Source organism: Coturnix japonica, chromosome 8, assembly GCF_054131305.1.
Source record: "Coturnix japonica strain WE chromosome 8, WE-NBRP24, whole genome shotgun sequence".
Lineage (NCBI taxonomy): Eukaryota > Metazoa > Chordata > Aves > Galliformes > Phasianidae > Coturnix > Coturnix japonica.
The window spans coordinates 13,865,192-13,891,550 of record NC_140670.1 but is presented as its reverse complement, the minus strand read 5'-3'; the positions used below and the strand labels follow the sequence as shown (position 1 = coordinate 13,891,550).

Genomic DNA, 26,359 nt, shown 5'->3' with positions numbered 1-26,359 from the left:
TGTTGTTACAGTCAAGAGAGCTCTTGAGTATCCCAAACAAGTTTATATAGAAAGGGTAGAGATCTGAAGTGAGTGTACTTTGTAGGAAAATAAATCTGTTGGCTTTAATTCAAAAAGGTGCTCGTACAGTAAATGAGCTGAAGTGGACTTCGTGCAAGTAAAATACCTTTCACAAGGCCTCAGCATGACAACTGTATACCACTTACAAATACAACTGTGTCTAATCTGTTTGTACCACTTGTGCAGGTATATTTATATAATATAGCAGTTCAGAGGCTGAAGCTTTACAACATCTTAAGTATTTTGCCTCTTACATGCTTCAAAACATGTTTAAATGAACTTTTTCTTCAACTTCTGTTCTTGTGGAGCAGAACAGAACAGCTGAGGCTAGGTAAGATTCTGGAGCAGTGGGAATGCTGTTTGGAATCTCTTTCTCCATCTCCACCTCTGTGGGGGAGACGAGATGGTAGCTGGTGCTCTTGCTAAGGCTGTACTTGCACAAGATTGCCTTAGACTCCTAATGTTCATGGGCATCGAATTTTAGTTGCATCTGTTACATTACATTACACTGAATTACTGCTTCGTCCAAAATATTCTGCTGCTAAAATGGTGTCTCTCCAAGGGTTTGCAAGCATCTACTTATAGTAATCCACCTTTCTGTGAAGAATGGAGCAATTCTTGTTTGTGTACTTCATGTTTATTGTAAAATGTGTTGTGGTTTTCCTGGATGAAAACTGAAGGAAAAATAAATAAATATACATACATGTTTAATTCAATGGAATGTGGAAAATCGTGTCTGTTATGTCTAAACTATTAGGATGTAAACTAGCCAAAACTTTTCCCAGGTCCTTATATTTAGTTCCTAAAGTCACATGTATATCTAGTAGCAGAATCTATTGTAAGAACAGGTATGTCTTAACAAGAGGGAATAGGTTGTTGAACTGAACTTCAAGCTACTTGTTTTCTGATCATAAGAATATTCCATCGCAGTGAGTGTTTTTTTGCTTAAGGTATGGAACAAAGTGAATTAAACTGAATGTGATACCATATGATCAGATTGCAGACAGTGTGTAAGAAATGAGGTTGATTTTCACAAGTACATGCCATCAGTCTGATCTTATCTATTTACTAGAAAGTGAAATAATATTAAAACAAAATTTGACCTTTTGCATATTTTTCATCTAATATCCTGTAGGCCAGTGGGATGTGGTTTTGAAATTGTATTAGATATATAGATAACAGCTGTATCTTACAGATAGTGATCTAACACAGCAATGAAATCCACTTAAATAGCAAGTTGCCATTTAAAGGCAACTAACTTTTCTTTAGCAAAATGTTTGAAATGTCAGTTTTGGATGAGTCAATACAGACATGAAGAGTTCATGACAATATGTTTAGCAGACTTTATGAGGATTCTTTGAAGAAATCAAAGCAGACCTCCAAGGCAACACAGCTGACAATACATAAAGTGTAGCCATCTTATTGTTTGTGTTTTTCTGGAAATATCATCACCATGGCTGGAGAGAAATAAGACTATTTTTACTCCCATTAATTCTTCCTCTGTTTGCTGAGGGTGGTTTAGGTAGGTAATTATTGAAAAGAAGAAAAACATACATTAGTATTTAGGGTACAAAGGGGAGTGAAACAGCAGTGGTGTTGAAACCAAAAATCCTTAAGACTTAAATCACTGAACAAACCTGCATTGTTGGTTTCTTCTGTCTTGAAAGACCTTCTTGCTTTGTCCCTAGCATATACTGGAAATAATAATCTCTCCCAAGAAGGGATATAAGAATGGTTTGACTTTGTACTGATTATGTTTTTTTGTCCAAAGTTTTTGTGATGTTCATTTAGTGGTTTCTATACTGAAAGGCAAACTAGAAAGTCCTTTGAAAGACTTCTGATCTATCAAAATGTTTTCCTTTGGAGTATTCAGGAGGGTAATCTAAAGTAATGCTAAATTCGAGTATTAACAGTGGAACGGAATATGATATATGACTAAAAGGAGAAAATGCAACATGTTTGATCAAATTATTTTTACCTGAAATGAGAAAAATCTGCTACGTTGTAGATAGGACTAAGCATGTGTTAAGAATTAAGCTGATTGCACTGATAGAAAAATGAGATTGTGATAGATTCTGCAGCAGTAAAACTGATGTAGCTTGAAGCTGTAATGAATGTTCATTATACCATATGTTGTCATTGGATCAATGAGACAGAATCTGGACAGGAAACTGTAAATAATCTACTTATGACATGCTTCCTTTTTGCTTTCAATTCTCAGGTGTCCTACATTAGTCAAGACTGTGAAGAAATTCCTGAATTCCTGGGAAGAAAATATGGACATATGGCAAAAAGACTAGATCTTAGCTTCAATTTGTTAAGGTATGTTGTAATTTATAGGTTTTTAAAGTGCAATATGCGACACACACTCCAATCCCAGAATGTGTTCCCCCCCTTTTTTTTTTTCATCTCAAAATGGACAGGTACATATATGTGAGTTACGTTCAGTTGTTTTTGTATGAGTGATACTGTTTTATCAATGTTTGTCTCCTCTTCTTGCACTTTGGGAACACAAGTAACCAGGTGAGTCTGTAAATATCTGGTGTAAATGTAAAAGATGCCCAGTGTGTTTTATTCTCTTCAAAGTGGAAAATAAGCAATATTACCTGAAGAAGTGAAGAATGGGATGAAACGTGAATTATTCTTAGCTGAAAAACAAGTAAGTGTCTGCTACTCAGTTTCCTTTTTTTTATTTGTGAATCTTGTCTTACTGTAAATGATTTGCAATGCTTTTTTCCTAGGCTGTGTGTGATTTTTATTGTGTGCAGCTATATAGATAAGTTTTAAAGCTAAATGCAGTTAGAATTTATGAATAAATTCTAAATTATTTTAACTTATCAATTGATTTATTATTCTATAGTATTCCTGTTAGTCATTAAGGAAATACTAAACAATACCTGTTTTCATTTAATTGTTGTGTGAAAAGCCTGTTGAGGTTCAGCATTGTATCTTTCAGATTTGGAGCTCCTTAGGTAAGTAGGGAAAAAGAGGTGACACATAGTAATCTATTTAAGAAACTATAGTTTTTTAGCATTCTTACTTTTTCCTTGTGTTTCACTGGAGTGTAAGCCCAGATCCTACCTGTGAGGATTGAGTCATGTAGAAGTAACATGCTAGTGTCTTGCTCTCCTAGGGAGAGCAGTCACGGGTTTCTTCTTACGTAACGTTAATAAATGTTATCTTGGCTGCCATAAACTGAAAGACTGATTCCTGTATGCAAGAGGTGGCAGACCAAAGGAGACGTAATCTGTGGATTGCCATTATCTTAAACTTACCATATATCTGTCTTGTGACTGTACACCTATGGAAATTGTAATCAGAAGAGAGATTGTCTGTTGTTTTCATAGTGGGGAGGAACTCTAAACTTGAAATATGTCATTAAAAAGTAGTTTGGCTTTCTACAAGAAATTTCTGTCAGTGTATGTGTAAGCTGAATGAAGAGGACCAAGGGTTCTCATTCCTGCTATGGATAAAAATAATATTGTGATTTGCTAACATTAATAATATGCTAATAGAAGGCACTTAACTAGTCATCCTTTAAATAGGCACATAATATGCAGTAGCTTTTCATGTCTACCATTGGAGTGCTGTGGTATGGGAAGGAAGAGTATGATGATGACTGGATTGTCAGATTGTTAAGATTTACTAGGTGGGATATTGAAGTAGTTCTAAAAATTAGCATATCAGTTCTAGTGTTTGGACAAAGCAGGTAAAGGCTAGAAAGAAGACAGGAAATTGACTTGTTAGTTGATATACTTGTGATAGTATTTTAATCTTTGACTAAGCTATTTTCAATGAACTCTGCTGGATATAACTTAAGTTGAATCAGACCAGTAAGATTAGATGATCTGTAAGGCGTAAATATCTTCAACTCCAGCTGAAGTCAGTGATATTTTGTAGAGTCTTTATATGTTTGAAGTTTAACTTTTTGACTTGGATACTCCTGTGTAGTGGAAATGTGGAATCATAGCTTGAAGCAGTGATGGAGCACCTGCTGGGAAGGCAGGGCCAATCCAGGGGGAGCTCAGGTGTATGCAATGCTCCTGAGTGACAAGAAGGGTTGGAACCAGGAACTACACCTTGCAGACCTCATTTCAGGGCTGGCAGTGGAGGTGAGGGCATCTTGCTGGAGATCTGTCTAATAGAGGCCTTCTAAAGGTAAACAGCTCCTTTCCTTTATTTCTGTGGCTGTTGTGTTTGAGCAAGTCCTTGCTGCAGCTTTCGACTTTGTTGTTTTGCTGTCATTGCTGTGCTTTCCATTGCATTATATCATCTAGCAAAAGGAGAAACATACAGTGCTGCACTTGTTAAAATCAGCGTTGATCAACAGGATGCATGTGCTCAGTCTCATGAAGCTGTTGCTGATGCTACATGACCCTGAGGAGTGTTTCTGATAAAAATATGTCTGCTCAGTGTTCCCTGAGTTTGAACTGTAATGTCTAACTAGCAAACAAAGGGATTTACAGGTTGTTTGAGTGTAGGTACCAAATTCAATTCATGATTTTGCTCTACTGTCCTTGGAGAAGTGAATTAATCTGAGCTGGGTAATTATAGATCGATGGTAGGGAAAAGAAAGTAATAGGAAACAGATTAGTTTTCATTGTATGATTTGTATTAGATCAGTTTATGTGTGTGTTCTTTGAAAGAAAACAAGCAAAGTGGTTGATAATTTTCTACAAGTAGTATCTAATCTATAGGAATGCTGAAGAGTTTATTGCTTGTTCTCAGTATCAGGTAGGAAATAAGTGCTTACCAACTTCTGTTCTGGTTTTCGTATAGGGTTTTTCTTACTCTCTAAGTAAGGGTGCTACTGTATTTCAGACAGAACCATTCTCGTGTACCAACTAGACAATATGTTGTGTTATGTAAGTATTAGTAGAAATTCTGAAAGCTTAACAAATTAATAATTGCACTTATGAGGAAACTTTTTTCATTTTGTGGACACCAGTTAATTAATGTTGCTGTAATAAGTGTAGTTGCATGTGGAGTGAGAGAAAGATCCAGTGTAATAATGTGTTCACTTTTTATCAGTTGGTAGCAGACAATTCTTTCAAATCCAGAAATCCTGTGTGGTTGTTGGCTTCCAGTCATTATGGTTTTCTCACACGTTCATGCACTTAAGAGATTCTTGTCAGAAAGTTGGATTTCTGCTCCATGGTACAGGTGCCAGAAAACTCCCTTGTGCAAGCAATATGCATAATATTAGACTTGATTAAAGAATTACTTTAGTGAATTTCACTGGTGTTTACACCATGATAATGCAGATTACTTGGTTGCTAAGGTGAGGATAGAGCTAGGTAAGTTATTTTGCCTTTGAAAAAAATGTGTGTTTCCAGGGGCTTGTCCAGGTAGGCTGGTGAAAGGGTGGGAAGAACTTCCAACACTGTGTAGTAAAAATGGACAAGAATTACTCAAATGCACCATTTTATATTCAAAGAACTTTTGCTAGATTTGTCCCTTAATTTTGAATTTCATCTGGAAAATATTATCTTGTTATTACAATAAAGCAAGGAATTTATTCTTTACTACCATGCTTTTTTTTTTTAAGTCGTTGAACTAATATGATGTTTGTTTGTTTGTTTTAAGAATTTAGGGATATTGTCTAATTTGTTATTGGTTGTGATGGCATTTCTGTCTCTAGTCTTTGCTTCTGTGATTAAGAGTAATTATGTGGATTCAGTGTTCTCATTTTTGATGGTTTTCTTACAAGAGCACAAGGGTTATTCACCGCATACTGCAGCATGGGGACTTCCCACTGTATGTAGGGCAAAACTTTACAGTGAGAAAAATTGAGTGGAAGAGGTACCCATGTAGGCTATGGAACCTTTATCCTTGGTGCTATTCAGAGTGCAACTGGACAGTCCCGGTCATCCTGATCTAACTTTAAAGTTATCCTGCTTTAAGCAGTGGATTGGACTAGGTGAACTCTAGATGCCCCTTCCAACCTAAATTAGGCTTTGATTCTGCAGCTCTGTTGGTGTGGTCATCAGTAGTAAAATGGCCAGAATTACAGCAGTTGTTTGGAGTTGTTAGTGATTTTCAGCTGTTTTAGAAATGAACTAATGCTGTGTATTTTAAGTAAGGTACATATCAGTTGCTGAGTTGTTTTGCTTTGGCATGCTACTTTGGAGTCTCTTGTAGCAACTGTATTTGATAGTCTTCAATGGTAATAGAGTGCTGTAAGGGCCACTATTTTGTTCTGCATTATGTGGAATGCTATTCCCCAGTTCCCATTTAATGAAAGAATGGAGCATGTGAGGGAAGGTCACTGATTGCCTGTGCCAGTGTTGCTGAGATGCTTTGCTGAAAACAGTTTCAAGAGCAAGTGTAAAACTGTTGTCCATTAGAAGTTAAAGATTTTGTTGGATTTTTTGTTGGAAAAAGGTATATGAAAATTATTGTTGAAGAAAAGAAAGGAAAAAATAAGAAGGATATTGTCTAAGTAGGAAGGAGAGTCTTGGATGAAATACAAAGATTTTTTTTCTTAGATACATCTTACTGTTTTGCAAAGAGAGAGAAACTATTTCAAGGTTCTTATAAGTGTTCTAGATAACCTTCTTTGTGCCAAATGTCTCCTTTCACATTAAAGGCTAAATACACTCAAGTGCCTAAATAACAGATGTCTGTGTTTGTAAAAATAGGTGCCATGCTTTCATAAACAACACCTACTTTTGGCCATCTTAGAAGTCCATCCTCTAATTTTGTATTTTTAAATGTGAGCTGTTTTTTTTCTTTCTTAGAGACTTCTCCAGGCTCTAAACTGTGAGGCGGAAGGGAGAGTGAATCTTTTATCTTAGCCAATGAGGGAGGATTAATCCAATAATTGTGCTCAGGGAGATACAGATATCTCTTCCCTCTCTCTGGGGTGCAGATTATTTCTGCTAGGAGCATGAATAATTTGCTCAGTGTGTGCTTGTGCATATTTTCCACTGTCCGATTAAGAAGGACTGTATATATGAAAACATCCCCTTGAACTTTAATCCTAGTCTGGAATGTTCCTCCACCACTTTTGTGAGGCTGAATCTTTGTAGTATCCTTTGTGGACTACAGCTTTTTAACTTCTATCTTCTGCCTACGGTTTCCTTGCCTAGGGAAAATAGACAAGTGGCAGCTTGTGACTGGGCTCCAGTTTTGCAGGGTATGCTCCTCTTGGTAAGCTGAGGTGCAGAGGAGAGGCTTTTCTTCTTTTCTTGCCACCTTCTCAGTCTGTGCGGCAATAAGAGATGCTGAGATCAGGCAGATGAACAACAAAAAGGAGATGGAAATAAAAGCCAGAATTCAAAACAAAGCATGACACATATTTTTAAAAGCCTTTAGACTGATCTTTGTAGCTTTTTAAAGTGTTGAAGAAAATGGACTATTGTTAAAACTTTTTGATGGTTTTATTTATAAGGTAGAAAAATATTTTCACCATAATTGGATAACTCTTAATCGTAGCAATTGCATATTTATCAGTATGAGGGGCTGTTATTAATGTAGCTGTCATGCACAAACACATTTCTGCATTAAATCCATTTAGTATGTGCATTATTCGGTCTAGAATGTCACCAGGACATCAAAGCCCCCTTAGGCATAAGAGCACAGTGCCCTGCTGTGGCTGCAGAAAGGGCTTGATCAATAAATGTAACATGTTAATGCAGAGCAAATAGAATAAAAGATTTCTTTGACAAGACATGAAAAATCACCTTGTGGCAGCTGGCATGGTGATGCCATTTCAGCGGAGACACTAGCAAAGTTGATCTGACAAGTAAAGAGGAGAGATGATGGTTATAAGGTGCTTTTGTTTCAAACTTCTTTCTTGACCTGTCAGGTTTTGAAGGAGCCTGAATGGCCCTTTTTTGTCATGTGAAAATTGTAGTCTTAGGCAGTTATGAAGCAGTTATCTCTTCTCAAATTGTGAATGCTGCTGTTTAATTGATTCACTTAGCATTTGAAACTGTCACGCATTAATAATTGCTAAATCCTGTAGATACTGCTCCAGTGTGTCATGCTTAAATGTGTAGTTATCAGAAAATTAATATCCTTAATGAACCGATGCTTTCAAACTAGCATTGCATGAAATCTCTTTTGCCCTTTCATTTGCTGAAGGTGTATTAGCCAGTTTTCAGAGCAACCCCGTCTGACAGTGGTGTGGTTTTATTTATTTATTTATTTTTGATGCCCGACAAATGCCAGCTTTGCTTTGGGTACATAGTGTGCTCAATGACAATAAATATAGTAATTATGCTGGAGTTAGTAATTAACATAATTATAGTCAATTACGACAAATACAGTGCAGAGCTAAATAAATGAGGGTGAGAAATTAGCAAGCTAATTGATTTACCTTACTTAGTGCTTTTTCTTGCAACTAGCAGTTGCCGATTTTCTGCAGATGAAAACGTATTGTTTACAAATAGCTGATTGTGTTTTGAAATGATTCTGTCTTATGGCTCTTGCTCCTGTTTCTTTTACAGTGAGGTGAAGAGGACTGAAGTGTGGCATTGTGTTTAGGAGAAAGGAGCTGCTTTTCTCCTCACTGAATGCATTTGATGGAAAATATATGTACTTTATTTTAGATAATTCTTACAATATTCAGGAGCAAAAATTAGTTATTTTTTCTTCACAAACAAAATATATTGCTATGGATGTTTCAGGAATATGTCTGAACTCACTTAAATGTGGTGCGAATTATCTAAGAATTATCTAAGAGACATCTATATGTTTGTTTATTTGTTGACAGCAGAAAGGTCTGCATAGCTCTGGATAGCTAAAGAACTGAAATAGTTAAGGTAATCCAAGTGTGTTGAAACAATATGCCCTTGTTTAGCCATCACTTCCAATAATTTAGAACTGTTGGATCGGCACAGAAACATAGTATCATAACATTTGTGCACATTATAATTGCCTGTTTTGTTTCAAGATGATTTATAGTATGCTGTCTGAAATAAGAGTATTGAAGCTATGCAGTTAATCTGTTTCGCTCTCCTTGTTTTGTTCTGTTTTTTTTTTGTTTTTTTTTTGTTTTTTTTTTTTTCTTTCAAGCTTGACCACAGTTTACTATAGGAAAAAAGAATTAATATGTATAAGTACTGAAGATTTCATATTTCATTTTTCAAACTCAGATTCTTTTCTTACCCTAAGAAAACAGGATGTGTTTTACAAATGTGCATAAATCCTGTACTTGAAGCAGTTTACTGTTTCAAGGTAAATGGAATTGTACCTAGAGACTTAACAAAGAGATAGCATTTGTTTCAGATAAGCAATCTGAAGTATGTATAAACATATATATTTTTAAAGTAATGATGAAATGATGTGAATGTCTGATAAAGAATGTACACTAACACTGCTAAGAGTAGTTGCTTTTAGAATCGATCCATTTGGAAATCAATTTACTAAATGAAATATTTATATACACGGAGTCATTTAAATTATTTAAAATTTACAGACTTAGTAGCCTTCCAGATTAAATTGTAAATCTTTATTAATCGGTATGGACTAGATTATGCATAATTATCTTTCTATTAATATAATTATAAAATAGTTGAATCTTATTAGGCTGAAGACAAGCATGATGGTATGCTTCACATATGGATAGAACCTTGGAAGTTGTATAAGATAAAGTTTTAGAGGTATATGTCTATTATAAAAATGGAAGGCGAGATTACCAGTAACAAGAAGGATTTCTGACTTCAAATATTTTTGTTTGGTAATTGATCAAACAATAAGCAAAGTTAAATGTTGTTTTACCTGTTTGTTTGCTGTTGTTTTACCCTTCTTTACACTCTTCCTATGCCTCTTCCTTTTGAAAAGTGACATATCAACAGGAACCAGGTGTGATCTGAGTCATGTATAAGAAAAACGTGTATCTTCAGATGGAAACTTTGAATAGTAATATAAAATACTGTTGTTACTTTGTCTCACATGTAGTAGCACTGCCTGTGTTCTGTTATTTTGTCAGCTTAAAATGTGCTTGTGGGATATTTTCTGTTTTGGAATATTTTCTGCATATGTTTTTGTTGCTTGTATGTTTTTCTGCTGTCTTGTAGTCATTGCTTTATTGTTGATGTTAAAGGGACCTGTGAATGAACTAATTTTAAACATATCAAGTTTGTGGCTTATGGTATATATTTAAATACTGCTCTTTCATCTCATCGTGCTGTGTTAAGGTCTGAAGTGGGTTTTTTGATTGCTAAGTTAATTTTCCTATCTTGCTGATATGTAAAGGCACACAGTATAGTATAAATTGTTTTATTTCAAATCTGTACTTTTATTCTGTAGTTCCAATGGCCTCTCTTTCTGTCCACTGATCCTTGCTTGTCTTTTTATGGCCACGCAGTCACTAACAGACTGTGAAAACTCTGTAATACATATATACATCTGACCCCCAGCACTAGATGTTATCCATTGATTTACTGTATCTGACAGATCAGAACATAAGATTGTATTCTGCTTTTCTCAAGAAGGATTAATACTGTAGAAGGAATTGTTTTGAGAATACATCACATGGCAGAATGGAGCAAAAACTTGTTAGGTGAACCCGTGAGTGCGTGTCAGTGTGTGTCCATGTTTTGTAGTAGAGAATTGATGGCAGGATTACTGGAGCTATTAAATTAGGTAGAGGTGTTAAATACAGTATACAGTTTGCCATTAAGTGAGCTTGAAATATTATGTCCTTAAATGTAGCTAGTGAATATTAATGTGGTGGTTACTGAAAGTTTTCTTTGTGATATCCATCTTAATGGAACTGTTGCAGTCATGAGTAAAGGTGACATCTGTACTTCCTGACAAAGGTAAGAAAGTTCCTTGGACTTGAGCAGAGATGAGACATTAGGTGTCTATTGAGTCAAGGCTGTTCATAAAGTCTTTTGACCGAATTACTGCATTTCCTAGGGAACTGATGTTTGTATCCCATAATTTTCTTTGTATTTGAGTAAATGGGGAGTGAACTGCTTTCTCTTGGTCTGGTTTCCTGCATGAAATTGAAGTGGGTTTTTGGAGAGATGTTGGAGGCTGAATCCATATGTTTCTGTGCTTACTCTTACTCTCTGGATATCTGGAGGGCTTTATTCATTGGAACAGTCATGTCAGTTCCTCTTGTGAGACCTGTAACCACTCTTAAACAACAACAACAAAAAAAAAACTTGTCTGGAGGGAATCTGTATCGGATTTAGAGAAAATCAGTTATTCAGCAAATGGAAGAGTACCACAATACATAGGAAAAATATTGGCATTTGGAGAAGTAGCTTAGTGCATTTGCTTTTGCTTTCAAAGAAAGTTTCTCAGTACTATGCAAGTAATGACTTGGTGACTTCCTCTTGTAGAGTTTATGGTTATCTGGATTTTAAGGCAAGGAACTGCTTTTTTAAAATTGCATTGGGGATTAAACAAAGGGACATGTAAAAAGCATGTTACAGGTATAATAATCAGATGGCACATTCTTTCTTTCTGACTTTACTAATCTCTCTTACTCTAAAACAGTATTTCCTCATGATCGCTGTTATGCAACAAGAGTGAAGGCCTGCAGAAAAAACTGTTACCTGAGGACAAGAAGCTTGACTGAAAGGAAGAACCTGCATTAACTCTGAAGCTATTGTCTCTTTTGCTCTCTGTTTTGTTGGATGGTATCTTCTGTGTTTAACTCAGTACACAAGATTCTCCACACCTAACTGCAGCTGTTAAGAACTTGATTAGTCTTGCTTACCATCACTGATTAAGAAGGGCTTCTGTCTTCCAGTATTCAACGAGCCTGCCGAGTGATCATGTTACAAATAACTAGCTTGGACTTGGCACAAAAAATTCTATCAGATGCTTCTGTTTATTTATCGCTTGTTTACTATGTTTTGTCTTCTGTGGCTTGTGCCATTTTTGAGGTCTTGCATTTCATGTAAGTCAACACTACATTAATTGGAGATGGTTTTTCAGTTGAAAAAGGCAACCCCAAAACCCTTAGCTAGTGGAAATGTGAAGAATGAGTATCAAAGAAGTGCAAAAGGGCTGTGCGTTGTACTCAGGCTAATGAGCCAGCCTGTCAAATCAGACATGTTAAACAATAATTATACTGTCTTTAAGGTCATAGCTGATGCAGTGCTGTAGCTCAGTTCCAGGCTCTTACTGTGAACTGAAGCTGGCAGTCATGTGGAGTTTGGTGATTTTGTTTTGTTTCATATTGTCTGTCGTCTTGATCATGCTTGCATCATGATGAGTGAGTTGCTCCCTGGAAGAGCCAGAAGATCTGCTGTCTGTCATTTCCTTTCTTTACAGTTTGTTCTCCATTTATTTTTTATTTTTTATTTTTTATTTTTTATTTTTTATTTTTTATTTTTTTTATCTTCATTTGCCCACACTGTTCATTAATGGAAACAGTGAATATCCTTTATATAATATACCTATAAGAGTTTGTTCTTTTTTGAAGCCATTTAATGGTTCATATTTGTGTGAACTTCTGCAATGCTGAGAATTTATAGTAATTGCTTTTAAAAGAACACAAATTGGAGGTGCAAAACGAGTCATGCTATAGGATAGCTTATAATCTATCCAAAACTCAGGGAAGTTAGTAACATTCTTGCTCATTGGATGGAATTTCATTGAACTGTAGAACAGATCCTCTTCAAGTGCTAAAATCTCTAATGTTTTCTTCTGCACTGTTGTTATCTAAGCTGCACTGATAGGTAGTAGTAGCTGAATGCATACATAGTTAATTTCTCCATCAAAAGCGTATTGTGTGGGGGATGCTGCTCTCAGTGATAGTTTGGCATCGCATGTACACACCCACATACCTATGCATGCACATCAGCATCCTAAAATGTCTATATATACAATGTGTGTACGTTATTTTTAATATATAAAAATTTGGGTGGTGTGATCTAGTACTTGCTCTACTTTGATTTAGTAGATGAAATAGGGCTTTGTCAGTGATAACCTTTTCATATTCAACATAGGAAGAAATAACGTATTACTTAAGGATTACTGAAAAAAAAAAAGAACACATCAGAGATGGGCGATGGGAGAATGAACTGAGATGATGGAATTAGATTAAAATAAAAGCAGTCTCAGAATGAAAAAATGCTTAAATAACTCAAGATGTATAAGATATTTTAATACAGTAAAAGAAATAAAAGAATAACTCAAACTAATATCTGTCTCCCTTTATCAAACCTGCTTACATTCTTGCAAGGTTTTGTTATTTTTAAACTCCTTTTTCCACAGACTTTCAGAAGTGCTCAGTATTGGTCTTGGCATCAGCTCTTATCAGCCTCATTAGGTGGAAAGCGACATCAACGTGATGTTTTTACTTCAGTGGTGATTGAAGCAAATCTCATATTCTGGACTGTTTGGTGTAGGTACAGCATCACTGTGTTTGATCTTGGTAAAAGTAAGGCTCTTTGTCATTATTGCAATTGTGAAGACTAGAGCAAGAATGTTTGGCTTATTACTTGTCAACACCCATCTTTCTTTCTTTTACTACAACTAACAAAGATGTTAGTTTTTAAATCAATATGAAGCTTAAGTGCTCAGTTCGTTTTTGTATAATGTAGTTAGTGTATTTATACAATATGAATGCTCAGTCCTTAATTTCTATATTTGCAATAAGCATCTGTTTTTAGGGATTGCTTTGCTGAATGTTAAAAGATGTGGATTGTGTAGTTAAAATGTATTTAATGATATTGAAAATGTGACTTACATTTTATAAACCAACAGCTTTTGCTACTTATCTGTTGGGCCAGTTGGTATTGTTAGTTCCTTGTGAATACTAGGAAAGACAGTGTAGTACTTAATGTTTTTAAGTTGCTTTTAGAAATATGAGCTGCCTTTCCCTTAGAATATTAATCTATGATCAGACATGCTACGGGAGACTATGAATTTTACAGAAAAGCTACGTATTATGTACATTCCATAATTTCATGAATCATATTGTCCAGCCATTGGTCTGAAGATGGTAGTTAGCGTTTGTATTCTTTGTAAGAGAAGCATGTAATTGTGGTGAATTGTACTACTTTTTAAGTAACCAGTGTAGATATTCACTAATCATTAGTATATTTTTCTTCATGATATCAAGATCAGTATATCTTTAATTGTTTGAAGCATGCAATTACATATTCAGAGCAACAGAGCAGCTTTTTACAACCATGGTATGGCTGGTGTGGTTAAGTCTTACTTTGGTTTGAGGTTTTTGTTCATTAATGTTTGGTCATGTGCTAATTGCTAAAAATGCATTTTTGCTATTGAGTGTAAAATCTCTCCTAAAGCAAATGGAAATCATGTAGCAAAAGTGTCTTCAAAACACCTTACATGTCAAGGGGCCATCATCTCCTGCAGTGCCATAACTCTGCAAGGCCACATGGCTACATCAGCTCTGGATAAGGATGTTGTGTTTTAGGCTCCTGCACTTCAAAGACCTTTTTGCTGGAGGGAAAATGAAAACTCGACCTGGTTACATAAGTGATAAAAGGTACTCATTATTTTAAAGTGCTGAAAGGCAGAAGGAACAGGCATTCTAGAAGTGCCAGGGATTAGCAGTATAATGAATGTTCAGAAAACTGGTTCCAACACAATTATATTAAGATTATTTGACAGTCTAGTGTCTGGAATGTAAAATTACAGCTACTCGAGGATCTGAATGCTTTCTTTTTCAACCTATTAACCTGCATTTAATACATTTTCTATCTTGGACAGTGAAGTACTTTGGAATAGCAGAGAAACAGTTGAGTGTGATTAAGCTGGAGTGACCTGGGGGGAAAAAACATGGTCAAATATGGTTTTCTAAGAAATGGAAACTAGCCATCTGGGTTTGTGTGTGTGTGTGCCTGGTTTACTTCTTTCCCTTCTACTTTTCTTCCTCCCCACTTCAGCTCCTTAAATCAGAGTAGGGCTGCTGAAGGTGCTGTAGGCAGTGTTTTACTGCGGTTTGGGAGATGCGGATGCAAATGTAACATGAGGTTCTCCTTTCTTTAAAGGACATGCGGGTACTCTCTCTTGTTTGCTGTTTTGTTTGTAATCAGGAACTAGGTGTTAAGTAGCTCAGCTGTTCCTGTGCAGCCTTAGTTCCAGTTTTAACAGGTGCACAATTACTAAATTGTCTCTAGCCTAAGTGAGGAATGTCAGAGGATTGTACTTTTTACTGTTAATTCTTTGGGTTCCTTTAAATAATTCATATCAACAAATGGTCTGTTACTACTGCTAATAATAATACCTTTGAAATGTCAACATACTCTAATGAGAATCTATTTCAACCCATTTATTGTAGACCATTCACTTAGACACCAAATGACAGACTCTGGTTGCTGAAACCTCAGGTGTTTTGAAAGAAGAGCTTCACCTGCATTTAAATGACCAATCACCGGGAAAAGAATTTTCTTAGGTTGATCTGAGGACTAATGAATTACTCTGAATTTCTTTTGACCATCGTTTGTCTCGCTTTCTACTAATTGGTAAATGGAGGAAGAACAGATACTTAGCTGTACTAAGTTAAATGTAATGGGCAAGTATTTCTTTGCATGTTGTAGTACAGCAGACAATTATCTTGGCTGCTCTAACTCTAGTATTTAAGGCCAAAGTGAAATGGTCAAGTCAGCTTTAAGGGACTGTCCTGCACTTTGTTTTAATTGTGCCCTCTACGAGGAAACAGGAGTGCATTGGAAGCAACTAAGACTAATGTGGAAGGAAAGAGTAGAACTAGAAATCCAACAGGATAGCTGGTGATGATTAAGTTAATTTGAAGTATAGCCCATTGCTATTATTTGACCGAGAGTGAATAAATAACTCTCATGTTGTATTACATGCATGTTACTAATAGGCAGGGTAGTGTCAGAACTATTTAGTATTTACTAATTGTATTCACAGAAGCATCAGGTGTTTCAGGTCTGTACATTTTGTTTGATGCGGTATCAGGAATTCTGATTTCCGTACAATTAAATGATAATTCTTAGTCTGTTCTCAACCTTCTTTTCCTAGTAAAGATACATAAGTCTGCCAAAAATAAAAAGTTTCATAGGTACAGACTTATGGTAAGGATTCATCTGTAAATTCCTGAAAACCAAATAATATCTGAACTTACCTGTATAGAAGAGATTTGATTTCTTATTCTGCTGCTTTTCAAACCTTTTACTACTTGCAGCAGAAAAGTTTCATTTTTCATAGAGTTTGTATGCCGAACACAAGTGAGATCCTTGTTGTTTGGATCTATTAAGTTGAATAGAACGAACCTCATTCATATTATAGTCTGCTCACAGCGGTGCATGCATGTAGAAAGCTAGGCGTTATTCATTTCAATCCTGTGCAGGTCTGTTTTTCAGCAATGTTTATAAATCCCTTTGTGCTACAGAGCCTTTTATTTATTTATATTAAGGCCTTCTTGTCTCCTTAAATGATCTTTGAACAGAGAAAGTAAATTGCTGTTGAAATCCTCTCACTGATGATTTCAGCTAGACCAACCAGTAGTCTATTAAAAACAAACACCTTCCTTCCCTTTTTACTGTCTAGCTGACAGTGTGTATAGGAGTGGAAAGCTTTGACCCCAGAAGGCTTTGAATGATAGACTCTTTTCAGATTCTTGTGTAAATCATGCTAAGACCCAATGTGTAGGCTTGACAGTTCTCTGAGTTTGACATTGTAACTTAAAGCTTTTATGTTATTTAAATGTACTAAAATGCACCCTGAATAAAACTACAGGTGCTGCTACACTTCTATTAGAGCATAGTAATACTTGGCTTGGAAAAACTCGGATGCTGGTGAAAGAGTTAAGCAAAGCAGCCAAGAACCATTTTCAGCTTTTACTTTGCAGATACAACCTTTTAAGCATACCTACATTTACCTGCAATGGCAATCGTTTTGCATTTTAATGACAAATCAAGTACGCTAACTTGCATTTGAAACGAAAGTGCCTTAAATGTCTCTGGCTGTCAGAATGAGATGTTAGGAGCTTGATGAAAAGAGAACAAAGAAGACAAAGTATGAAGCCTAGATACAGTGCAAAATGAAATAAAACCTTGTATGGCCTGTCAGGGGTGTCAGTTGATATTCCTATCTAAAGCACATTATAGTATTACTTTGCAGCTCATAGCTTACTCATCTGTCTTTTTTAATTCATCACATTCTAGCCCACATCTTTTAAGTCCCATGTGTCAACAATGGAAGAAATCTGTTAATTGACAAATGAGTGTCACAAATGTGAATTGGTGCCTTTACATCAGAGGCAGGTAGTCTCTGTTGTTTTTTGTCGGCTCTATTATTGGCATAAGCCAGTATAAGACATCTGTCTTTGCCAGAATGAGAGATGACAGCCAAAGAAGGGCTGTCATTGTTTTAGTGCATGTTCATTCTGCTGAGATACTGTATAAAGATAAAATGTCAGTTAAAAGAATATGAAAAACTATCGGGAGGAAGTCCTTAAATTACTTGGGAAGGGGATCCGGGAATTGGTGCCAGAAATGAAATCGAACGTTCCAGTTTGCATCTATCACATCAATTTAAAAATAATACTTTCTGAGTAACTGGGTCAGTTTATAAGGCATTTAGGAAGACGTTAGGCTGTGTTGGCATAATTAGCTCATAAGATGGAAGGAAAAAACACACCTCCACAGGATATGAATTTATTTATTACAAGTTCATTTTTTCCGACATGTATAGAATTGTCTCAATAAAAATATGCTCTGTAGCATCTCTGGTGTTGATTTGCATCTGTTTTGAAATACTGAAATTGCTCTTTTCCAATTGCTTTCTGTTATATTTCTATTTTAGATTGATAAATAACATAATGAAATAAAAAGCACAGCCAGCTGTGAGTTGATGAGACATTTAATAGGAAGAAAATTATTAACGTAGTTCTGGGGTGTCTGGAGGGTGTAAACTACACAAAAGTTACTCCTAAATCACTAAATTCCTTTATTGCAGTAAATGATTTTTTTAATACTGGATAGCGAAAGAGAGAAGAAGAGGGTGTTTTAGTGGAGGAGATGAAAAAGAGGAATAGAGCAAAAATATTATAAAAGACCATCATCTGCCTTTCTATTTTATGTGAAAACAATCATAAGATACATCTGTGTTAATTGACTTTAACAAGAATATGATTCAGGTGCTACAAGACACGGCCAGTGTGCCCTTGCCCATTCCAAAATGGCCTGTGACTTGGGCTTCTGAACAACCTTCTCTGAGCTGTTGTTTTTGAGGATTGTGTTGACATAATCTAATGAAAGACTAAATCTTGTACTGTACTGAGGTAGTATGTGTTGAAGTTTCATGATGTTTCTAAATAATAAATTATGTGTGTTTCACCAAAAGTAATACCTCCTATTTATTTCCAGGCACTACACCAGATACAGAGAGCACAGGAATACTATTTGGTAGTGTGAATTTTCTGCCTCTCCTTTTTAATGTAGTCACCTTTATTAGCTGATTTGTGTGGATGAGCTGGTAGGCATACTCTTCATTTTGTGGTGTGGCAGCTGTGCATTGGTGTTTGGAATGTGTGGCTTGTCTTTCATGTTGCTGTCACCACTGCTGAAACACACCATCCATTGCTTCACCGTGCTGATAGCCACTGGTCTTCATAAATGTTCAGCAAGTGTAAATGATTGGCAATAGGTGCCATTTTTTTCTGCACGGAGGAATTCAATAACACACCTTTGCTTCATGTGTTCCCATGTCGGATGGCACTGTGTCAGTCTGCTCTTCTGCTGCTGCCATCTGTCATATGGCAACAAAATGTAATGGAATAATGACAGGATGGCTCAGCCTCTACTGTCACACCACTAACATCTACCTCTGATATTCTGGGTCAATGTAATAAAATAGGATGCATTTCTTTTGGAGAAGCTTATGTATTAAGTGTCTTAGTTTTAGAATGACTTGTTCTTGCATTTTAAATAAAGCTCTTGGTATAGTAGGTTGTAGAAGATCTGAGCTTTGATGCAGTGTAGGTAGCATTGCCATTCATAACTTCATTGGATTTATCTGCTAGTTTTTTGCTTTTTTAAAAAAATTTTTTAATTTTTATTTTTTTATTTGGTTTATATTTTTATCTGGTTTTATTTGCCGTTGGTATAACTTATCTTTAAAGGTGCCTCCTACCTGTTTTACTGCAGTCTGTACTTAATTTCTATTGCTAGATCAAAAGAGTAAAAATAAAGGTAAATAATGGGTGCTAGTAATTTTGGAGGTCTTTGGTCTCTTATGGTATAAAGCCAAGGATGAGTTTGCAGACAACTTCCAGTTCCTCTTTTTAACTTGTTGGGTAGAAATACTATGGCTTTGCAAATAGATCTTCCTTTAAATGTAATACTGAGAGGGAAGGTGGTTTATATTGCTAAAATCTATTTTAAAAAACAAACAAAACCCCTCCATGTTTAAAAGGTATAAATCATGAAACTTAAGGATTATTTCCTTGTTTGCATGCAAAGTTTAATGTGCTTTAATTGAACAACAGTATTTCCATTAGTGGAAACCCTATTCTTCCATTTACAGCCTTGACTGGTTGCAGCTGGGTGTTTAAATTTCCAGTCAAAGGCAGTGTTATGTAAAGTGCCAGGCACATCTTCTCAGGTATGGATTTTAGTAATAACTTTGCCAGTTAAGTTTCCTTTGGGAAATGAGGAGATACTATCTCCATTTTACAGAGGATGTAACTGAATGGAGAAGAAGCTTTGTTGATTAACTGTAGAACTTAAGGGTAACTTTCAGCTCTTCATAACAATTTGCATAAACCATTTACACGTGCAGGTCAACAATGATGGTTGGCACCTCCCATCCTCTGTTTCCATCCTGCCCCTAAAAATACTTTATTTTAATGTGTTATAAATTTCATGATATGTTTAATGTGTTAATGAATTTCATATTATTTAATAGCAAGTATATAAACAATGTTGATGATCCATCTGAGTCTGAAAAGAAACTAAAAATTTGAATGTATTGCAGACATGGAAGAAATCTTTTTGCCTTCAAGTGGACCAGGATTTTTCTCGTTTATTCTCTTCTATTTCAACATTTTATAAATATATGTATTTTAAAGTATCAAACTATGTAGACTGAGCCTGTTTTTTCTCTTATTCAATTTTTATTTTTCAGTTGGGAAAGAAGGAGTTACTCAGAAAGATTAACTGCGAAGAAAAGATCTAATCTCTATAAAAATAAGTGAATGAACTTGTGAAATTGTGAATTGTGAAAATTCACGTGTGGAAAAAACAATTGTAGTGCATTAGGATACTCTCCAAACCCTAATTAGTGTTTACTGAGACAACTTAGAGGAGAATTTAAATATATTTAATGTAAATATAAAAATGTTGCACATATGTGTGTGCATTCCCTCTTGGCGATATCCCTCTTCCAACTGCCAGCTGTCATACAGAATCTGAAACAGACAAAAATTTATTGGGTAGTATTTAGAAACATGTCAGTGGTAACGACTAGATCTCTGATTTCAATTATCACCTACTAAATTTAGGCTAATGTAATGCATTTCTAGACCTGTTGAATGCACTTGACATCATGTTTAAAATATTTGAAACTGCACCGTTTTTTAATATCATATGTTGACCACTTTCTTTTTCCTATGCACATCTGGTGCATGGCAGCAGGCATCCCATGTGACCCATAAAAACTTCAGTTACACTACTTTGAATGTTTTTTTTTTTTCTTCAGATAATATTTCAGTGAAGGAGAAGAAAGTAGTCTGAGGTTACAACACAAAAATTTTCTTAATGAAATACTACTCTGATATTATTCTGTGGAATGGCTGGGTCATGTGGCAGCCATGATTTTGAATCTCTTTTGTTGTTACATTAATGGAGATTAAAGTCTGAATTCAAGTTACTTTGTGTTCTGCTTTTTTTACTTTGTGAATATTTTATCTGCTACTATTTTAGGATTACTGAAGGGGAATCTTTAATTTTATTATTTTTTTCCAAATATTGTAGTTATTTATAGTACTGTGAGATTTTTTTTTTTTAATCTTTCAAACTTTTATGCTTTCCCTGCCCATCATTCTCATGCGTAGTTATTAACTTTACTTGTTCATGTTTGCACCTCTTAGCGTGCCTTTTAACCATCAGGATTGTGATCTTTGAAGTCAGTTGTTTGGTAGTACACGTGTTTGAATAAACTTGTGTGCAAGTAATGTAAGAAACGTAGTCTTTAAGTATGGTTAGGCCACTTTAAACACTGTTCCCATCTTGGTAGCTGCATTAGACAAGCATGGGGAATTTTGAAGGAATAAACATCTTCATCCTTTCTTCTTCTTCTTTTTTTTTTTATTTTTATTTTATTTATTTTTTTTTTTAAAAGCAAGTCCCCAGCTTGCTTATACTAATTTTGTTTCATTTTGGTTTTTCATCTATTTTTCATTAATAATCTTCTCTGGTTGTTAATATATTTTTTCTGCTTCCTACATGTTACTTCTAGACATTCTTTAAGTGTCTGATCCTTAATTATCTAAAAAATACTTTTAACTGAATTTATAAATAAAAAAGAAGTTATGAGCACATTACCTATTTCTGAAATACAAGGCTGAATAGCAGAAGCATTTCAAAAGAGATTTAGAAGCGTGCCTTCTGGACAAGGAAACAAATCCTGAACGTGAAATTTCAGTAGAGTTCTTTCTATGTAGCTCTACTGGTGAAATGGGTAAGGATGTACACTTACTGTTCATCATTTTCAGAATTGCTAAAAGTGTCTTGAATGGCAAGTTTCAGGAATAGTCTTTCCTGACCCTTATTTTCTGAAGATTTTCTTCAGTTTTCATATGGGAAGTGTCTGTGGCTCCTAAGGAATTTTCAAAATTGAGCATTGGATGCAGATGGCATTCAATAATTGCAAGGCATCTACATACCAGCTTCATGGTGTAATTGAAGTTACTGTATGTATGGGAGATTGGTAATCACAGCCTGAACCTCTGATTAATCAGCTGAGGCAAGTGTCGGGTCAACTGTGGGAGCACAGGTGAGAGTAATTTAGCTGTGCTCCTGTAAGGGGTGGAGCTTGACTTCACCTCCTCTAGACCTCATTTCAGGGCTGACCACTACTAAGGCAGTGTCTCTTGGAGATTGCTCCTTTGTGAAGATTGCCTCAGCATTTTCCAGCAAAGGCATCCATATTGGTGAGTTTTTCCTTATAAATAACCTTTTGAATATCAGTTACCATCATTCCACCTTACACTGTAGAAAAGCAGTAATATTTCCTGTTTAGATTTAAGATTGTTTAATACAAATCTGAAGGTCATAATTGATGAAAACAAGTCACAGAATATGCTTGTGTAACTTTATTTTATCCATGCTGTATAGAACATCTTTTCATAGAGGTGGATTTTTATGACTAGAAGATCTGTTTAAAATATATCTCTTAACCTTTCCTTAGATAAGTTTTTAACTTTCCTTAGATATTTGAAAAACTCTATCTAAGGCTTCAAAGTATAGTTTTCAAACACAAAGAACAAAGTGAAGTTTAAAAAGTTTGCAAAACTTGCTTTGTTCTGTTATGTGTGTGTCTGTAATAGTTTGGGACTTTTAAGTGGATTCTATCTGTTAGTTCTTACAAGCTTTATTGTCTCTATCAGAGGTTTTGAAAAAGTGCTGTGTGGGTACTTAATTTGTCTGTTTTGGTATATTATAATGATTGTATGCTGACTTGTAACTCAATAGAGAGCTCCTCTGCTTTGTTACTTCTTATTGCTCAGTTTTTCAATCCTCAAACTACCCCTGTACTGCCTGCCATCTTTTATCACCCTCTTTTGGGCAGTTCTGCTGGATTCTGCTTTATTTCCATAAGTTGTTGTAACATGTGTGACTGCTAAAAATGTTCTGTCTGCTTCCAGGTGTCTTCTCTTGCTTGATAGCATGTTACCTGCCAACCTTATGTTTCTACAGTACCTGGCTATGCCTTTGGCTTTTCTTTAAATCAAAAGGGCAATTATTGCTTTCAATACATCTTGTGGAACATCTTCTCAAATATGCAGGTCTATTGCTAATCCATTGTACATGATGCATCTGCTGTCCACTTGCTTTGTTAGAAGATGGTGTTGAGGAAGTGTGTATGTGTGTGTATGTATACATGAAGAGGGATAAACGTTAGTATGTTGTTCTCTCCTTGTTAAAGCTGTTAGGTCTTTTATTAAAAAAATGTGCATGCTACAGCAACGAACTCTAAAATAACAAGGCTCGACAGTTTTTATGTTGCATAGACAGATAAGTGAAGTATATTTTATGTCTCTGTGGATCAGAAAAGTAAATACTATGTTATTTACCTTAGTATATCTGTGTTGATAAGCACTATCAGTAATAAAAGATTCAATGTTAATTAAACCGGGGCTTTATATTTAGGGTACGTCCTATTTTCTTGTTACTTCTCAAAAATGCTTCATCAACTACTATTATCCTATAAAAATGTTTTCTGTGCAGTAATCAAAGGGGCTGTTGTGGGGAACTTTAATTAGAATAGAAGCCAGTTTACACTTTCTGAAGCAATAATAATTAGTTTAAGAACAAGCAAAAAGTCTTCCATGCTTTTGTGAACACCAGAAAAAGACAAAAGATAGAATGCTCATCTGTGCTTTTAATACATGGTTTACTTTCATTCATGGTTTTTGGCACACAGTGCTATCCTTCTGATTAGTGGTTTGAATGTCTTTCTGGCATAGATTGAATTAATCTGTTTTAAATGTGAAGAAACATGTTTAAACAAATATATTTTAAAATGAGAGCAAATATATTTACCATAGGGAAAGTGACAACTGAAGAAGTTAATGCTTGGAAAGAGTAGAGAAGAGTTTTATTTGCATTGTATTTTTTGAGTTGCGAGGCTTTGTTGCTGCAAGAGTGATACAGGAGGTGGTGGTGCACTATGTGAAGACAAATGTCTTGGGAACAAAAGGGCCCTATTCTGCCAAAGTTTTAAGATGGTTCTGGCTCTTCATTTTTTTCCCACCTTCAAAGAAGTCCAAGAAAACTGCTGACACTTAAAGAAGTAAAAAATATGATTTATGGTGACATCATGTATTACCCAAACTAATCTGTTTCAAGTAAGATTTTTTTTTTTTTTAATGATATGTTGTAATAAAGGATTTGTGAATCATTCTTGAAGGAGTATTGGTTCAGACTCTTCTCTCTTCTGCTGTCTCTACCCCACCCCCACTTTTCCCTTTCTATTTTGTCAGTCTTTAGGGGATTTCAGTATTGATGTGAGCTACAGAAGAAAGTTCTTAAGTTATTTTCAATTCTTAAACATAACTGCTTCATGCAGGATGATGTTATGCAAGAGTAATTCCTGCCATGTGGCTGGAGGCCATACCCAGCTGCTACTGAGTAACTTTGGTTCTTATTTACTGGCTCCAACAAGATTTCATTGTGAACTCTTTTTAGAGCCAGTTTCTTTTGCTGAAGAACTGTAGCGACTTCATCTAATAAGGGAAGTTGGTTGTTTTCAAACAGTATTCTCTACTTAAAATAGTTAAACTGGCTTTTAAACGGCTTTGTCTAAAAAGTGCCATGAATAGGACTGGCCACAGTATTTGTTCAGGTGATGATGAGGGGAAAAAGAAGTTAAAATAGGGATGATGCTCTAACACTGAATAGACTGAAAAGAAAGGCAGCTGGTAAAACTTAGTAAATAACAGTAGTTTTGCAGGTAATGCCAAGCAATAAGGCTAAGAAGCAGTTGAAGTTAATTAGACAAGTGACAGGAAAGAGGTGATGACTCAGTGCAAGTCTTAGATTGCAATTGGAGCAAAAATTCTATGACTGACTATCAACATCTGGGCTGTGACACTGGGGAAAATGAGAGGCTGTTGTTTGTTGTGGGGGTATAACTGATTCCAGAAAGGGAGATGCTGCAAGCGTTGTAAAAGCCTTTTTCTTTATAGTTAGATCAGGAATAGACGTTTACAACTATTTTATGAAGTTCTTGTAGTTTTGAACTTTTTACTCCAAGGAAATATAAAATGTACAGAAGCAATTGTGGAGAAATCCAGAACTGGGATACGAAAAATGTAACTGGATCTTCCATACTGAATTTTAGCTTGCTAGTTATGCTTTGTCTCCTGCTCTTTTATTAAAAAGGATGGGTAGGGCATAAGTGTAGATTTCAGTAGCTGTTTATACAATAGCATATATCTTTAGTTTAAAGTTTGGGGAAAAAAATTCCTGTAGTGATACAGCCACATTGAAGCCATTTCTGATGCTTGTATTCATACTGAGCAACACCTTCTGTGATTGTGTTTTGGTTTTTTAATATTGTTTTCTCTCTTTCGATAGACTGGGACTCCAGTCTGAAATAGCTAGTCTTTGTTTCCTGTTATGAACCATTCCGAGTGAGCTGTATGTACGTTTGTTTCTCTAAACAATACTGCTTTAAGAGGGAGGCAGGGTTTACAGAGGGATGTGACCTTTTCAGAAAATGGTTCTAAACTCTGGAGTTCTGTGTTGCCTCCAGGAAGATGCTTTGCTCAGTCTGTTAAAAGTGTTTTCCCACTGCAGAAATGAAGAAGAGGAAGGTACAACTGTCTTCGCAAAGACTGAAGCCTCATGCAGATGAGATGAAGTATTGCCTCTGAGCAAGGCAGGGGCTTCAGACTCATGAATTCTGAGCTTGTTTAAGTGAGGCACTGACTCTCATCTCAACTTTTAGTCAGTGCTTTGCATGGAGCTAATAGTTAATATATGATACTGCGTTTCTGTACAGAGCAAGTGCTGCCATGCAATTGGATGTTCTGTCTGTCATTTCCCCTCGCTTTGAGCTATGGTGTGATATATCTTACTTCGTAGTTTCTGCGAAATAAGCTTGATTGATTCTTATTTAATGTGTGTTAGGCCTAAACCTTTCCCCAGTCCCCTTTTAACCTTGTCAGATTTTAGTCTGTCATTTCTCCCCTTCTTTTGAAACAAATTCTTACAATTCAAATTGATTTATACCTCAACTGTGGTAAGTATTTTTGAGAAACTGACGCTTGCTGAAAACCTAAGGCTTTTCTTGAGGAGGCCCTACAACTTGTGGGAAGAACTACTAAGACTGGGTCCTTGTAGACTTTCAGTTATCCTGAAACTTATTTTACATAATAAGAACTACAGTGAAGTTGGAAAGAGTCTGTTCACCATCCACAGAATATTACGTATAGACATAATAGTAGTACAGCATGTCTGTAATATGAAGTGTACCCTTTTTTGTTTCTGAAGATGAGTCTGCTTTGTCCTCTGATTAAATGGTAGACATGTAGCATGTACGTAATGATGTTCATAATTGTTTTGTAATACAAGAATGGAATTAATGTCCTTACACTCTTTGCTGAGTCAGGATCTTTGTGAATTCCTGTACTCATGTTTCACGGTGTTAACTCTCTACTCCT

The 26,359-nt window shown here is 35.6% G+C and overlaps 1 protein-coding gene across 5 annotated transcripts in view; it reads left to right on the top strand.

Annotated features, from left to right (window-relative positions):
* LRMDA (leucine rich melanocyte differentiation associated) overlaps positions 1-26,359 on the top strand; it is a 628,583-nt gene that overhangs the window by 17,913 nt on the left and 584,311 nt on the right. For all 5 annotated transcript variants that reach the window (XM_085554243.1, XM_085554242.1, XM_085554245.1 and 2 more), the window contains one exon: positions 2,282-2,382. In XM_085554243.1, coding sequence (XP_085410369.1) covers positions 2,282-2,382 — 101 coding nt within the window. The remainder of the gene's footprint in view (positions 1-2,281; positions 2,383-26,359) is intronic.